The sequence below is a fragment of the Gallus gallus genome, chromosome 3 (genome assembly GCF_016699485.2).
Source record: "Gallus gallus isolate bGalGal1 chromosome 3, bGalGal1.mat.broiler.GRCg7b, whole genome shotgun sequence".
NCBI classification, from domain to species: domain Eukaryota; kingdom Metazoa; phylum Chordata; class Aves; order Galliformes; family Phasianidae; genus Gallus; species Gallus gallus.
This window is the reverse complement of record NC_052534.1, coordinates 66,497,555-66,515,521: the sequence shown is the minus strand read 5'-3', so window position 1 is coordinate 66,515,521 and position 17,967 is coordinate 66,497,555. Positions and strand designations below refer to the sequence as shown.

The 17,967-nt window shown below is 37.1% G+C and overlaps 1 protein-coding gene across 2 annotated transcripts in view; it reads left to right on the top strand.

Annotated features, from left to right (window-relative positions):
• The window catches only part of FIG4 (FIG4 phosphoinositide 5-phosphatase), a 66,642-nt gene that overhangs the window by 34,628 nt on the left and 14,047 nt on the right, over positions 1-17,967 (top strand). For both annotated transcript variants that reach the window (NM_001398080.2, XM_015284513.3), the window contains exons 15-21: positions 207-373; positions 5,321-5,459; positions 8,036-8,094; positions 8,694-8,841; positions 9,648-9,731; positions 15,174-15,369; positions 17,458-17,540. In NM_001398080.2, the coding sequence (NP_001385009.1) occupies positions 207-373; positions 5,321-5,459; positions 8,036-8,094; positions 8,694-8,841; positions 9,648-9,731; positions 15,174-15,369; positions 17,458-17,540 (876 nt within the window). The remainder of the gene's footprint in view (positions 1-206; positions 374-5,320; positions 5,460-8,035; positions 8,095-8,693; positions 8,842-9,647; positions 9,732-15,173; positions 15,370-17,457; positions 17,541-17,967) is intronic.

The window sequence follows — 17,967 nt, the reverse complement described above, 5'->3', positions numbered from 1 at the left end:
AAAAACTTATTTTGTAAACTGGAGGAAGTACTTAGGAGAAGAAAATGTATTCCTTGTTATGCAGTGAAGCAATTGTATGTATGAAGGTATCTAAAATGTCCTGGTGCGCTTTTACTTCTAAATGCAATTTTGAATGTTATTCTTCTTCCTTTCTTAAAAGGTCTTTTCAGCAGGTTGACAAATGTCACGTTTTTCTTTTCCTTCAGATTGTTTGAAGAATTATACGAAGATCATGGAGATACGCTTTCTCTGCAATATGGAGGTTCTCAGCTTGTCCACAGGGTAAAAACCTATAGGAAGATAGCGCCATGGACTCAGCATTCCAAAGACATTATGCAAACGCTCTCAAGATATTACAGTAATGCCTTCTCAGGTACATTTCCATGCTTTCTTTTGAGCCATAACTTAGAAAACATCTTGTTATGCTTCAATAATCGCTACTATGATCTTGTAGCAGAGATTCTCTGTACTATAATCTGAAAATAATTCAGTAAAATCAGATGACATCAAATAGATATTCTGATTTGATGGAATTTTTATGGTGTATCCCATGCAAATGCATGTTGTATCATGCAGCCTTATTTGATAAAGTTATTTAACACATATGAGAACTCTTCAGCAAATGTACACAGGTAGTACTGAAACTGCCACTGCAGTGATTTCTGCAGCTCAGTAGAGAAGCAGGTAACTGTTACAGAGCTGTTAAGGTCGTGGAGAGAGTGACTTCAACAGAGAAAAGAAAACTGGCAAATACAAGTTCTAAGCACAAATAGAAAGCTTCAAATCAAGTATTTCTTAGAATTGACTGTGATGTTTTGTTTTGCATGTGATGTTTCTGAGGACATCAAACATAAAACAGTCTCTCATGTAAATAATTGTTGTGCACTGGTAGAAGCTACTAACTGTTGAATCTCTGGTAGAAAAGAAAAATAAAATAAATTTAAAAGAAAAATAAAATAAATTAAAAAAAAAAAAAAGAAATGCCCCACCAAGTAGATAAACTGTTTTTGAGATAAATGGGTTGTAAAACATCAGCTTGCTCTTTTCTTTTTCCAGTGAAATTTAAAGGTTCACTGTTCAGCATGTCTGTTGCTGTTTAAGTGGTATCTCCAAGTGTGTTACTGCGATAAACTAAGAGAAGTGTTTTTATTCTTCAAGTTATCTCAAAAAGCAGAGGTTTCTGAGATTTAGAAGAAGATTCTGATTTGCTATTCTGCTCTCGTTATCTGTCCTTTAAAATAAAAATAAAACTCCGAGAGCTGTCCTGTTTGTGAGCCTGCACTTCTTTTGTTTCTGATGTGAGAAGCTTCTTTATAATGCTTACTAATATTATTTACAAGTAGTAGCAGATGCAGAAAATGTCAGTGATTGACTTGAAGTCATACACTGTGTCAGATTCAGCACAAGATCACACATGGCCTGCTAACAGTGTCTCCTAGAGAAACCACTTAGCCACTCTTGCTTTGTTTATCATTAAAAAAAAAAAAAGGTGATAATTTACACTTCTTAAGAACATAGATTCCTCTGTTGACCTTAAGGCTCTTAGGATAATCACTACTAATTAAGTTGAACAGATGAGAAAACGTAAAATGTGGTGGCTAAGAGATTTGCCTGGAGATACTAATGCAATAGGTAAGGCCTGGGCTTCTGAGGAAGATAACCAAATGCAGTTTGAACCTAGGTCTTGATATGTGGCTTAGCTTTCCTATAGATTTTTTTTTGTACCTATGAAGTTGTAGTATGTTGCATACGTAATAGAAAGTGAAGAGTGAAAAATGTTCTCAAGATCAGGTTAGTGACTCAAACATAGGAGAAAATCAAGTTTTACTCCTGAAAATATGGGACAATTGATTTTTATGGTAATTTGAAAAAATACTATGGATTTAGGCAAAAATTCTGACCTTTTTTTGGATGCATGTTTTTAAATCTAGCATTTGAAAAAAATATAGGGTGCAGTTTAGGTTTGGTGTTGAGCTGTTGGAATTACGTTGGCTGTAAACAGGTAAGTTATACCAGAAATAAGAATGTCACCCAGCTGAGAACTAGATGTTCCTTCAAGACCATCTCAGGCAGGCATTCTGATTTGTTGTATTCTGCTATTTGTCTTTCATTTGTGATTGAAAAAATAGGAAATAGAAAAACATTAGTTATGTGCCTCTTAGAAAATAATGTGGCATTGTGCTCTTCAGTGCTGGATTTGCAACACGCATAATAAGCTTCTGGAATCTAGAATAATCTGTTTATCCACAGACAGGGCTGGACATAGTAAACTACCTTTTAGTGTTGTATGAAAATAAACTTAATTACTATACCCTTTTAGTCATGGGATCTTATAGTCCCAATTATGTTGAATCTCTCATGATTTAGTATTTTGTCATGTAGTGCAGTTACAAACTCAGATTGAGAGCAGTAGATTATTTTTGGCTAATTCAATTAAATGGCCCCTTCAGTTCCTGTTTTCTCAAATGGTCTTAAAATGTGCTAGTATACACGTACATTGCAGTATCTTTTGAAAAATCGGTGCAGTCTTTTTGCTTGCTTGTACATAATTATGACAGTCAATGCTAACAATGAAGTGAGAAAACCTGTTTGCTCTTTTGTCTGTGTTCCACAGCGTATTGACACGTTCTTATATATTTATTTTTGAAATGAGAGATTTTCCATCAAGATAAGAAAATTGATCTGAAAAGTTCAATATCCTCTTTTCTCTAGACAGTGTTTCAAAGACAAAAGCTCTCATTATATTTGTTCAAAATTAAATCATAAAATTGTTCAAACCTTATAGTAAGACAGTGGGGAGTGGAAGGATTATGTCCTTTCCAGTTAACTATCTGCTTCCCAAGTTGTATTCACAAATGTAATTGTGCTTGCCTGAGGACTTATGCACAGAACATTTTTAATGGTATATTTTATTACCTACATTGAAATTGAGTTGAAAACTAAAGTAGCGGAGAGACGTTTTCTGATAAATGTCCTGTATTTCTATTGAATTTAAAACACACCAGTACAGCTGAAACAATAAAAGCAAAAGAGAGCTTGTATCCTTTGGCTGTGTAACATTTAACAGCGGTCATTTCTTTGCCACAGAAGAAAGGTAAGAATGCTTTAACGAACTGTTGCCATAGAACATTTCAGATAATTAATTGGTTAATTCAATTGGTATGGGTTTAAATTCAAGCTGTTTTTCACAGAAGAAATTTCATTTTGTTTTATTTCATTTTAGCATCTGTCATATAAGTAGTGACACAGTTTTTAATTGTATTATCTTGTGATTTAGTTAACAATTTCAGAATACCTCCTGTTCCTGGCAGGTGAAACAATGGTAAATGAACAAAGGAGGTTTGTCTCTGCCTTTTAGCATTCGCATATCCCACTAGTTTTAACCTATTTGTTCCTGTTAATTTATTTTGCATTTTGGGTTCTTCTAGTTTTTATGCACAAAATAGACTGCTTTCCTGGATTTTTTTTAGCACCACACTCTGTAAAAGGGAGAAAAGTAAGATGAGGTGAGCTGAAGGCAAGAATTTTGCTCACCCATTACCATCACAGGCAAAACACACTCAGACTAGGAAAGATTAATTTAATTTATTACCAATTTGTAACAATAGATTGCAGTGAGAACTAAAAGCAAACTAAAAACACCTTTTCCCTATCTGCTTTCTTCTACCTGCTCCCCCAGACAGCACAGGGGAACAGGGGTTGTGCATAATGCTTTGTCTGCACTGCTCCTCCTCTGCCCCTGCTCCATGTGATCCCTTCTGTCGCGTGCCATCCTTCCCCAACTGATTCTGCGTGGGTTTCCCACAGACTGCAGCTCTTCAAGCACTGCTCCCACATGACTCCCTACCCCACAGGGCCCTGCTGCCCCACCGCCGGCTCTTCTCCACAGGTTGCAGCTCTGGCCCAGGGCCTGCTTCTGCTACCAAAGCCTTGCTATGTAAACCTCATGCATGTAGTTAGACTGTGACGTGTCTTTCCAGAAATAATTTGTCCTGAAAACCATAAGTACTGACGTGTATTTTGAGTATCAGTGTGTAGAAGACTTAGCATTTGTAAGCTGATCTTCTTAAGAAAGTAGAGAAGGTGAGAAGCAAGAAAGATAAAATATCCTTTAGGAAAAGTGCTCTGAAAGGACAATAGAAGTATCTGGAAGGAATGTGAGTGGAAAGAAAAGGTGGAAAAAGTCAGACCCTATATGAAAGTTCCTCTAAGTAGGGAAGGGAAGCCAAGCAGCATCAGGATTTCTACTTTCTTTCCCTTTTCCTTGTGCCTTGCCCTGTTTCACCATGTGACTCCTTTATACAGAAGATACCACATCCAAATATTGACCTCCATATGTACACATTCTTGTCAAGTTCCATACTCTTCTATAATCTTGTCACCAGATTTCTATATGGAACATCCAGTCATGTGTCTAATTCCCTGTAAAAACACCATCGTGTAGAGAGAAGAGATGGTGGGATTTTAGGAGAAAGTAGGTATTGACTGAAACTTTGGTAGACCAGGAACCAACTTCATCCTTGCTGTTATCCCAGTGCTTTGTGCATTCTACCTGTTGTTTTATCTGCTTTTTGGTATACTGAAATTGCACAGTTTATCTGTTTGATGTAGTGTGTTGCTTAATGGGCACTGATCTCTCTGAATATTGTTTCTGTAATGTGGAAAGAGCTGATGGAGTAATGCCATCAGAGTGCTTCTAGTCTGAACTATTCTGTGTCTGATAAATACTGAAGTGCAAACAAGAATGGAGACAAGCTTTCCACTTGCTGATTCATCAGGGCTCAAGTAGAGCTCAGTTCTCCACGTATTCCTCCACATTTGCATATATTTTGCACGAGCCATCCTCTGCTACTACATGTCTGATCAGGGTGTTCAGAGCCCTGTCCAGCCTGACTTTGAATGTCTCCAAAGTTCCACCACATCTCTGGACAACTTGATTCTTCTGTAACTGAACTTTTGGTATGCATTAAATTCATCGGGATAGGTCACATGCCCTGACACATTCAAAAATACATTCACATCCTTTGTGCATACACATGTATAAACAAGGGGGAGACTGAGCCTTACTTCTGCCAAGGCAGAGCTTTTGTCTCTTCTTTGTTAGAAAAGCCAAGGAAAGAGCTGGAACCAGCTGCACGTGCACTGCAGTATGGCAGAAAGTGGGGTCTAAATGAAGTTTTGTTAGGTTTGAAGCCCAGAGGTGTCTGTAGGAGTCTTAGGAATTATATGCTTGTTGTGTGAGGAGAAAGTCTAACAAGTAAGCAGATGCCTCAATGGGCTTGAGCTCTGCATGTCATTAACTGTACGCCTTGTCTAACAGATGCAGACAGGCAAGAATCTATCAATCTGTTCCTTGGAGTGTTCAAGCCTGTGGAAGGAAAGCCTCATCTCTGGGAACTTCCTACTGATTTTTATTTGCATCACAAGAACACCCTCAGTCTGTCACAGACCAGGCGAAGGTATTTTGACATTCTGTTTTTTGTTGGGTATAGCTCCAATAAGATACATGCTGCTAACCAAATAATTTAATCAGCTTGTTGAAAGCTTTTTTTTTTTTTCCACATAACTACTGAATTTTAAGCTTTTGCAAGCACTTAAAAAAAAAAAAGAAAGAAAGAAAGAAAGAAAATAACCTTCTTCAAGAGATTACCAAAAGTGTTGGATGTTGCTGCTTTGAAGGATTTGCTTTAGCATATTATTTTCTTGCACTGAAGAAAAAGTCTCATTCAATACAAAATTGTCCTGCAGCGTGCACAATTTTACGGAGGTACAGCTATCTATGTTCTATTAATCTGTGCAGAGATGTCTTTTCGCTGGTTAGATTTTTGAAGTCAGTATGGTATGTTGGTGTTTTTATCAGTACAAACTTTGGTTATATTCTTGTGCAGTGCCCTTAGACTGCAGCTGTGTTTGCCAGGAAGCCTGCTATTTGTTACTTTCCTTTCAGTCACGACTGACCTATTTTGATGTTGTTTTTTTTTCCATTTGCATCCCATTGTAGTTGTGCAGTAGTATACAGAAATAATAGAGCTAAAGCACAAAAATTATAGAGTAACTTCTAGAGCGATTGCTTTGGAATGTGAAATGGTTTCACTAAGGATTGTAAATACTGTGTCTAAAAAGGTTTTTCCATTTTAAGACTAAGGACAATACTAGACTTGTTACTACATAAAACATCAATTTTATAAATTTTGTTGCTTTATATTTCTGTTCATTCTGTGAGTTCTGTATCACAAATGGTACGTGTGGATATCTGCATTTGGATTTTTGTCTGGGGAAGAGTCCAACTCTGTCCCGGCTGGCTGCTTATTCCATTAATGCATGTGGCAGCCAGCATGTGATACAACAGTTTCTAAATTTCAATCCTTTTCTCCTTCTGCTGATGCTAGCTCATATTAGCAATGCAACTGGGTGCTAGTTTAGAGATGAGAAACGCATAACTGGTTCTGGACATTATTGTATGTCAATGAATTAAGCTGAATCAAATATAATAAGCAGATAGCAAGGAAATAAAAAATTGTGTTTATTTTTACTGAACTATGTTGCAAGGCCTTCAGATAACTTCTTCCTGTCTATGTAATAGAGTCCTTGGGTGGAGCAGCTAAGGAAATAATGAAATCTCATAATGAAAACAAGGAGATAGAAAGAGAATAAAGATGTTGTTTCCTGTCATTTAAAGCTTTTGGGATTGTCTCTGCTTTTCCTATATTGTATGTACCTCTGCATCAGAAAGAAAAGATTTCATGAGTTTCACATGTTACTTTTATATTATTTGTGATTCACATGAGAGAACAGTGAAGATAGAAAGAGTGGCTTTCTTTAGTCACATGACTTGTCATTTGTGCAAGCAGCAAGACCAGATAGGTCTGCAGGAAAGGAAAAAATAGCTTGCTTGCGTGGTCTGATATAGTCCTTCATCAAGAGATGGGTCTTTTACACAGAACTCATTCTTTTCTGTTCAGGACATTCACAGTTGTTAGGACTGGGATGTGTTGCCCTGCCTGTTCAGCACAGTTTGTGGCGTCCCACTAACAAGTCAATCTCTGGGCACCACAGTACGCATATTGTTTCTGCTCCAGATAGCTATATTGTTATCAGGTGGAGATAACTGCTATGTACTCTAATTAAGGCTCTTACAACATTGTGAATATGCATATATTTGAAATAAAATCAGTGAAGATAAGGAAATACATTTTAAGCCCAAATAACGGGGTAATAGAAATTGTCAGAGTAGTTTAGAGAAAATTTTGAAGTGTATTTGAGAAAAATGAAAACATGTAAATATGAATGAAACATTAATAGTGCTTTATATTATGAATACTACTTTCACTTCCTTTGGTGGTTTTGTTTTGTTGTTTTTTGTTGTTGTTTTGTGAGGTGGTTTTTTTTTTTCCCCCCCCCGAAATATCGAATAAGCTTGCAGGCCCACTTTTTTGCTATTAATTATAACAACATGCAGTTCTTATACTGGGGACAGCTGTCACATTAAATGTGACACATTTCCATGTGTAACAGTCAGTTGCTTTGAGAATCTTCTAGTTGTATTTATTATGATAAATGGCTTTCATTTCTTCATACTCTTTTCCTAAGTTTTAGGGTCTAAATAACAAATAGTGATTGGGTAGAGTTTGGAGTCTTTCTTGTTCTGGTCAAAACAAAACTACAAAACACAAAGTATGCTTACCACATTGCTTTGTGTTTTGTTCTTTGTTTGTTTGTTTTTTCTCCTCCAGATACCTTCTGTGTGTTCTAGGAGCTTACTTTTTCAATACTATTGGTAGGGCACTTGAAATACGCTTAGCTCAGTTCTGGGTTGGACTTCATGTGGTTACATTTCATGCCCTCAGTGCAAAGTTATAGGTTAGGAATCTATTGTGAGCATCCATCTGAGGATAACTCTTTTCTTCCTTTCACATTTGATTTATAAGGAAACATTTACCAGTGTGACTCTGTATGGCTGGGTAACTGCTATGTGCAAATGTTTAGGTTGGATGCAAGATCAAATCTCTATTGTGTGTCTGTATTTCCCATACAGCTATACTTACTGGTGGACAACAGGAGTGCTAAAGCATTTACCTCTTCCTTTTGATGAAGGTAGGAACCATATTTGCTTCTTGCCTTAAGAGTATCTTAAAGAAGTTTTAGTCAATAATGCTTTGAAACTCTTCTAGATCCCAAATCCTTAAAAAAAAAGTACATAATACATAAAAAAGAAAATACATAAATACTATGTATTTTTTCCTCAACAATGGGATGTAGGATGCAAGAGATATCTAACTCTAGAGTTGAAGACTTAAGTAATACAAACGTGTGGCTAAAACCTGACCTCCATATGTTTATGTATCAGGACAAACATCATTCTTGTTTTCTCCTTTCTTATTAAAATTTATTTGTAGTCTGTGTTGGTGATAATATTTCTGTTGTAGATAAGGATTAGCTATTATGTCTTCTTTCTTCGGGTTACTTTGGAGGATATTTTATGAGGAATTGTCTCTAGCAAGAGACATCAACTTATGGTGATTGATAATATGTATTTATTAAAGATGTGCTTTGCATCTCCTTTATAGCATATTTTCTTGTCCTAAATGGACTGGTGGCTATAGAAAAATGTTGAGTAGAGTGGCTAGGTAATCAGACTACTGCAGAGTCAGTCATGGTTGGTAAAAAAGATTATTTTTTTTTCCTTTCTCCAGTGACATGTGCTGAAAACAGACGCAAACTAACAGTGAAGAAATTCCACAAGTATGAAGAGGAAATTGATATCCATAATGAGTTTTTTCGGCCATACGAGTTGAGCAGCTTTGATGAGACCTTCTGCTTAGCAATGACCAATTCTACACGGTATATTGGGTTTTCTGGGACTATAAATGCTTAACTGGAAGCTGATCTGGTGTGAATTAAATACGTATCTGATTTATTTGCTTAAACCTGGGTAACATGCTAGATTTTTTCTTTTTTAAGCCTCAAATATAGCAAAATTCTGGAAGTTAAATCATAATGCTAAAATGGAAAAGCAATGCTCAACAGTGCTCAAAACTTCTGTCAAGATAGCACTTAATTAATTTAAAATTATTTTCCACTGCAGAGTGTCTAATGTTTCAGCATTTGAAGGCTGAGAAATGGGCTTTTCTTTGGGGATTCATTAGGTCATGGAAGGTACCTCCAAAGCAATTGCTTTGTAATTGTTCTGCTTGAATCTTACAACTGATTTTTTCAGTTCATGTGATTCCTAGAGCTGGCCTGATAATTTTTGTTGGCGGCAATCAGATATTCTAACCATAATCTTAATCACGCTTTAGCTAACGACTTCCAGGTAGATTATGTTTCACATAGATTTTGACCCAATTTGAGTGTTGGCAGTGTTTTGAAAACAATGTATATGAGTCACAGGGCTTCTTCAGTACAGGAATATGCTATTGCTCTAGCCTCTTTGGCAAGTGGCAAAATTTTCAGATGCTTCACAAATGATGCCATTGAGAACATTTGAAATACTGAGGGGTTTTACATCTACATAACTTGTAATGATGAATTTTTTTAATGCATATTTTTCAATTCAAGGGTAGATGTTAGAGTTCGATCTTCTAGCAAATGTTTGCGTTTTGTTTTGAACTTTTCTTACAGTGAGATTTTATTTCCTCTTTTGCCAGGGATTTTATGCCTAAGAATGTGGGGATTGATCCAAGTCCATTTACTGTTCGTAAACCTGATGAAACTGGAAAATCAGTGCTGGGGTAAGTTAGAAATAACAAATTTTGTTCTGATTTAATAATAGTGAAATTGTAATGAAACGATTGAACACTGTGTGCAGTGCATTCTCTGCTAAATGGGAACCATCTTGGTACCATTGTTGGTATTTGTTTTGTTTTGTTTTGTTTTTAAGAAAGAAGAATAAATCTTATATAAATAGAACATAGAATCATAGAATATCCCAACTTGGAAGAGAGCCACAGGGATAATGAAGTTCAACCATTGGCTCCATACAAGACCTCTCAAAATTCAAACCTTATGTCAGAGAGACTTGTCAAACATCATGTGTTTTGTTGTATTATTAAAAAAAAAGTTAAAATGATTCTGTAAGTGATCGTTCATTTTCATTAAACCGGCTTGTTAAAAGACACAGATACTATCTTCAAACAGCAGTAACTGCCAATTTCATGTTAGTTTTTGATTAAAAATGTAAAAGTGTTACAGAAAAATATTTATTAAAACGCTTATTAAAACATTTATATAAAATTTATAAATTGATATAAAACAATTCCAAAACAGTTACTGGGATAAATGAATGCCTTATTTAGCTGCTTTTGAATCCTGGGCTTGCTTTGTTATTCTATTTATTCTATTGTTTTGTTTGATTTGCAATATCACATAAGGGCTATGAGGATTATTCCTGAACCACTTCATTCTTCCTTAGATACCTCATATTAAGGAAACCTTTTATCAGTAATGATTAAACCTGTGCCATCACAACATAGTAAGTTCTTCTGAAAACTTAACACTCTGTTATAAGCTATAAAATTTGACCGTCTCATAAATAACATCTGTCATGCTTTGACTCTGAGGGACTCACTGTTAATAAACATTGAGTGTTCTGGGCTTATCACTAGTAGAGCGTGATTTAATTCTAGTAATGTTTCCTGGAAATAAACAGAAAGATTGTTTTATAGTTATTCAATTCATTTCTCCAAAGAACTCTGAAAGTGTGGGTTCTTTTAAAGTCAAGCTTCATTCTTCTCCTTTGGAATAATGTTGGTCTAAATTATCTCCAGGTACACCATGAAATTCTTAATCTTTTAGATCTTTCTCAAGCTTTTTCTTGAGCTCTCTACTGTGACTTTGAGGGATTGTGGTAGGATAGTCATCTGGGAAAGAGTCATGTTCCAAGACTCCCTGGGTATTTCTTAGAAGGTTTGCCATACATTGGCTAGTGTACTGGAGTAAAATGTGGCTTAAGACTTCCACCTTACCTTAGAGATGCCTGTTGTGTGAGAGAGAGAATTTATTACTAAATGCAAAAATATACCTTTTTTTAAGGAGGATGTGAATGCAGAAAATAAAAAAATAAAAAAAAAGTTTAAGAGCTTTTTTTCCTTTAGAGGCTATTTCACAATTTTAAGAACTATATAACACGGTGATATTGTTGCTTTTCTTAGGTCCCAAACAAGCTTGTTTGTAATATGGTACTACTGACATCAGTAGATTTTACAGCGTTTTTTGGATATGTGGGGACATGTGCCCAACTGTCCTGATGAGGTTATGTTTTATAGAATCACAGAATCATAAAATCACCACAGTGATCATCTAGTTTCAACTCCCCTGCTATGTGCAGGGTCGCCACATCCAGCCACCAGACCAGGCTGCCCAGAGCCACATCCAGGCTGGCCTTCAATGCCTGCAGGGGTGGGGCATCCACAACTTCCTTGGGCAACCTGTTCCAGTGTGTCACCACCCTCTGTGTAAAAAACTTCCTCCTAATATCCAACCTAAACCTCCCCTGTCTTAGTTTAAAACCATTCTCCCTTGTCCTATGGGTACTGGAATTACTTTTTTTATTTTTATAATAGGTCAGAATTTTGCATTACCATGTCCTCCTGTTTGATTCCTCCATTGTACTAGAAGCCTTTGTATAGAGATGATGCTACTGGTTCTTGACCAGCTCTACAGAAAAAAAGGAAATAATGATTTACCCATATCTAGATAGCTTCTTCATTAAACGCTTCTCCAGAATACCGAATATACCAAAGCCATTATGATCCTCTTCTGGCTGTTTTTTCAATCAGAATAAGCATAAGGAAGTACTGTTTATCTCCATCTCAGTATCTAGGAGTTACAGTTGTAGTCCTGAATTCCTGTTTTGAAATGGCACATACTGTTGTGTGTTTGGACTTGCTTCAGAGATACTGATTAGATTGTAGTGTTACTCTCCTGACAGTAGTGTCTACTAGGGTCTACTTCATACACAGGATCTCATTCTACTTCCCTTTGCTTCCAATGTTGGTAATGATAAATGCTGCTTCTTAATTGGGGAAGCTCACTCCAGCTATTTGAAAGCATAGGGCTTCGTATTTCCCACAGAATGCAAAGTACTTGTCAAAGGAAACATGTCAATGATGTGTTCTTTATTAAGTTGATTAATATTCCATTTGACTTATCTGTCTGGCTTAGCAGACCAGGGTTTCTACCTACTGTGTGAACAGTTTGCTATACTCCTTTGCATAGACTTCGCAGTGTTTGAAATTAAAACTGAAATGAATAGTTTTCTTTTTCGTTTTAAAAGGCTTCTAGGGATGGCCTTGGTTTTTGTTTTTGTTTTGTTTTTTGTTTTGTTTTGTTTTGTTTTTTGGTTTTTTTTGTTTTTTTTTTTTCCAGCACCTTCTGATCTACTATGATCTTTCTGGAAGATTTAATAGTCTGTTTTCACCTGTCCCTAGGACAATTAGGTCTCAGCCTTCTCTTGTGTGTGTGTTGGCAGTGGGATGGGTATATCACTCTTATTAGTGTTTGGCTACTTGCTTCATTCTGCTTTTCTTGTGATCTTCACCTCATTTAGAAAAGCAGGGAAGATAACCTCCTTAATCTTCTCTGATGAGAGTACAGTATTTGTAACTTTCTGTACGTTTTTCTTTAAGCAGATGTCAGTGACTGCTGAGTCAGAATTTAAGCTTACCTCTGTGACTTTTTTTCCCTCTAAGGTATTCATTCCAGCTGTAAGAATTCTCATGCATTAATGTACTCAGGATGGAGTGAGGGGTGGTCTCAGATCAATAACCTCCATGAGGCCTCTTGTTTACACGTAGTAAATACATGAGAAGTTTAACTAATTCACTACAGAGATAAATCACTGTACAGGTTTGCAAATGTACAGCTCTATGACAGTCATAGAAAGCTCCAGTGGAACTTGAGTGATACTAGTGACCTCCATGCCTTTGCTGCTCAGAACGTTAGCGCTGTAACCTGAACTACTGTTTGCATTTTCACCCACCTGCATGTTATCATCAAAGCCTCTTATCATACTTTGCTTTAGAGTCTGTCGTGGATGGAAAACATCTGCACTGTACTGTACTCATAGGAGAAAAGCTAGAATATATTTATTGATATAATATGGAGGCAGTATAGTGATTTAATAAAGCTTAATTGTACCTAAGGCAGCAACTTGGGCACCTCAGTACAGAAAGGACATTGAGGTGGTGGAGCAGGTCCAGAGAAGGGCAGCAAGGCTTGTGAAGGGCTTGGAGAATATACCCTACAAGGAGCAACTGAAGGAACTGGGGCTGTTTAGTCTGGGGAAGAGGAGGCATTGGGAAGACCTTATTGCTCTCTTCCAATATCTGAAAGGTGATTGCAGTGAGAGTTGGGTTAGTCTCTTCTCACTGGTGCCAGGTGACTGGACGAGGGGAAATGGCCTCAAGTTGCACCAGGGTAAGTTTAGTTTAGATATCAGGAAAAACTTCTTTGCAGAAAGGGTTGTTAAGCACTGGAATAGGCTCCCAAGGGAGGTGGTTGAGTGACCATCCCTGAATGTATTTAAAAACCGTTTGGATCTGGTGCTCAGGGACATGATTTAGCGGAGGGTTGTTAGAGTTAGGGTAGTATGGTTAGGTTGTGGTTGGACTTGATGATATTTAAGGTCGTTTCCAACCTGAGCTTTTCTTTGATTCTATGAACTTAACAAGATTCAAGATGACTGGATACACTTGATTATTTACTGCATAGAGGGTAAGGTTAAACGTATGCATACAAGAGGCCCTCCTGTTGAGTCACAAGGTTCAGAGTGAACTTCCTTGCTTTCTAAACTCCTTGAACCATGCAGGAAAGGAGCCTAGATGCAGCTGAATCCACTCCTAGTCCCAGGCTTGATCAGCAGTTTATGTCTACAGGATTGTGTGGCTGCAGTCAATTGAAGATATAACGTTAGCAAAGCTAACAAAGCTTACAGTCAATCAAAGATGTGATCTTAGCAAGGCTAACAAAACCTAAAACAATTAGTCACTTACCAAGGATCTGTACTGGCAAGACGTCTTGATGTCAAGGTGTAAGAGTTCTCTGTGCAGTAACCTCAGGAGGCATCCCTGCCCAAGGGGAGATGATGTGCAGCCAGCTGCCATGCAGGAGAGCTCAAAAGGGGCTCTTGGGCTCCTCATTATTTATGGGGGTAAGATGATTGCCCTGTAGTCCTTGGTCACCTTTTAGGTGCAGGCTCAATTGGTCCTCAGCTGTTGAGCCAGGGGTCTGCCAAGAGCAGATTCATGGTTGTTAATCTGTTATAGCAAGAGTGTTGGCAGTACTGTTGATCATTGTCCTCCCGTGTAGTGCCTTGTGAGCAAGGCCAGGACAAAGGAGAGAACTGAGGGAAGAAGCCAAGGGAACAAGGGAGTGAGCAGGGGGAACACACCATCACAGGGTCTTCCTGATTTGTCTGTTAACATGTTCACTATCTGCCTTCCAATCACTCTTCCTCCAGAATTCCTGGAAGGGCTGTGATGGTTTCTGAGGTGAAAGGGCATGCACATGGCCAGTAGAAAAAGATGTAGAGGATATAACGGTGATGCAGTTTCTGATGGGTAAAGCAATGCACACCTTTCAGAGCTTTAACACAGTTAGAGCCTGTGTTAGTCTATTAAAACATAGATGCTGCATCTTGACAGATTCTTATAAATAAGGCCCTTTTTATTGACTAGAATTTTTAACTTGAGAAATACATGCCCCATAAGGAAATGTTGAGGGAGAACTGAATTGAGGAGAAGAGGCATAGAGAAGGAAGGGGAGAAAAAAGTAAGTTTCTGATGAAGATTTGAGGCTGGAGAATAAGGGAGTTAGTAAAGTGCATAATTTTAGTCAGTGAGTGAAATGTTTTTCCGGAACAAAACCAAAGATGTTACGTCTCAGTTTTTATGTATACATTTTAACATGACAGTATGGGAGAAGGATTTAACTAAAGAGATGCAGAATTGGTGGAGAAAAGCTGACATAATCCTGTGAGCACTCTTCAAATGCTCAAGAATAAGAAGAGATTGAAGAAAATTAAATCAATTAAGGGATTCAAACGATGAGCAGCAAGTTGCTATCCACAGGATAGAACTTCTCTTATGCCCTAGTAAGCCAGTAACCAAAATTAGCAATTTCAAGTACTTACTATTAATGTCCTCTTAATTTCATAAATACTCTATCTTTTATAGGAACAAAAGTAATCGAGAAGAAACTGTACTGCAGCGCAAAACCGCTGCTAGTGCTCCTCCACCCCCAAGTGAGGAGGCAGTGTCAAGTAGTTCTGAAGATGATTCTGGGACAGACAAAGAAGATGAAGGTGCTGTTTCTCAACGTTCTACTCCAGTAAAGGTGACTGATGCAGGAGATAACACCAAGATCACTGAGGTAAGAAATATTGTGGTATGCAAGAAAGCATGAATTCAAAATTTACATTTTTTAGTGTTTTATAAGCAGTAAGAAGTATAGAACAAACAGAAGTGAGGCACAGAGAAATTAAATGATCTCCGGTAGATATTAGCAAAACTGGTTACTGAACTTTGCTGTTCTTACAATCATGTAGGAGTCTTCGCTTACACTACACATTTCATACAGCTTAAAGAGGAAAATAATGTTTATAAAGAATGAAAAACAATGTTTGAAACTTACAGTGCTTGAGAGGGCTCGGGTCAGGTGTAGTCTGTACAAAATATATCTGTGGTACTATTGCATGCTAGTAGTTAGTTCAAAGTGGTAGTATACTTCTGATCATTGCCCCTTACCATGCTTTGACTTGCATCACAGTACTGATCTGAGGTCCTGAGTTCTACCTTCAGTCTGACTAAATCATGCCCTCATTTATCTGCAGAGTTTTAAACTGTTCCCTTATCAAATGGCTTGAATTAGAAAAAAAAAATAATGAAACATTTACAATAAAATAACTGTGAACTTGTGTGGTATTGATTTTGGAGATTTTGGATTAACTGTTAGGCCAATAGAAGTGCATTTATTTCTGTGCATCATATCATATCATAGAATGGCCTGGGTTGAAAAGGTCCACAATGATCATCGACTTTCAACCCCCCTGCTATGTGCAGGGCTGCCAACCACCGAACCAGGCTGCCCAGAGCCACATCCAGCCTGGCCTTGAATGCCTCCAGGGATGGGGCATCCACAACCTCCTTGGGCAACCTGTTCCAGTGCGTCACCACCCTCTGTGTGGAAAAACTTCCTCCTAATATCCAACCTAAACCTCCCCTGTCTCAGTTTAAAACCATTCCCCCTTGTCCTATCACTGTCCACCCTCGTAAACAGCTGTTCCCCTTCCTGTTTATATGGTCCCTTCAAGTACTGGGAGGCCACAATGTGGTCTCCTTGGAGCCTTCTCTTCTCCAAGCTAAGCAATCCCAGTTTCCTCAACCCTTCCTCATAGGAGAAGTATAAGTACAATGTTACCTGAAAACTTTCCATTATGTCAGAAAAATGGAGTACCTGTTTTCCAGCAGTTCAGGTTGTTTATAGATGATTGCTTTAACAGAAATCCAAACCTATTTTCTTCATGATTCTTACAACTGAACAATTGAACAAGATATTCACTTCAGATTTTCCATCTGTGAATTGAATACACTTTAATGCTGATACCTAAGATATGTCTTCAAGAATTTTAAGATACTTACATAAAAGATACATTTAAATACAAAATATAAGGTAGCGTTGGCTTTGAATGGCTTACAGTTGGAGGAATTGTTCTGATTTTTGTTAATGCATATGAAGACACTTTTTCTATTTTAATGCACCTTTTCATGCATTAAATTTTACTCATAATTTACATTGCTGGTTTTCGTTATTGCTTATTAAAATTGCAGTGCTGAAAAGGATTACCTATTCTGTTAGGCTCAGTTTAGTTCTCCTATTTTGAACTAAAAGAAAGTTATCTATTTTTGTCGTTGACACACTTGCAATTGCATGTGTCTTATCAGTAACCCCCTCAGTTTAACACTGACAATAGTGAGGTATTCATGGTCATTGTCTCCTTATTATAACTGTCTGAGAGACAATGTAACTTGTAAGATAAAAATAGTTTTCTATTTTATTGAAGACTATAATTATTTCAGAGTTGACAAAAGGAAATATGAAAACAAATGTGGGAGCAAGTTCTGAACTAATATCGCTTTTTCTTTATTGAATTTCCACATAATACATACATCTTTATGTGCTCTATTAATTTAAATTCTCAATATGTTGTTTTAACTGACAGGATATCTTTCAAGAATCTTTTACCTCTTTATTGAACAAGTGTCTTGAATATTCTTAGGAACTGATTTTTATTTAATACATCTTGCACAAGGCAAGGTTATTGTGTATGTGAGAAACTTGTTAGGTTTTGCTGGAGCTTTTGAAATTATTTTCAGATTTAGAAATAACTTCTTGAAAGCAGACTTGTGTTTAGAATTTGCTACAGTATCCTTAGTCTGAATCTTTGCTCTTATGTTTCAGAATGTAGTTCAGTCCACTAAAGACGTATATGGAGTTAATCTTTCAGATGTTCCTTCTGAAGATGATATCACAATATATGCTAGGTGAGATACAATTCCAGTTGTAACAATTAAAAGGTGATTTGAGGTGATGAAAGAAATCTTGTCAAAAGTGCTTCTTTTGTTGAAACACATTTAAAGTTTTTATTTTAGACATATGGGCTGCCCAGGGAGGTGGTGGAGGTGTTCAAGGAACGTATAGACATTGTATGGAGAGACATAGTTTAGTGAGAACTATTGATGATAGGTGGACAGTTGGACTGGATGATCTCATATGTCTTTTCTAACCTTGGTGATTCTATTATCTGGTTATATCCAAATACTATTTTTTTTTTAAATCAAACTATTTTCAGATGTCTGTTTCAACTCTGAATTCAGTGAAAGTAACGCCGCTGTCTTCAAATGCAACACGGAACTTAAATGGAAGATACTTCAATATTAGTATCTGGCGTTTAATATATTCCTAGAAATA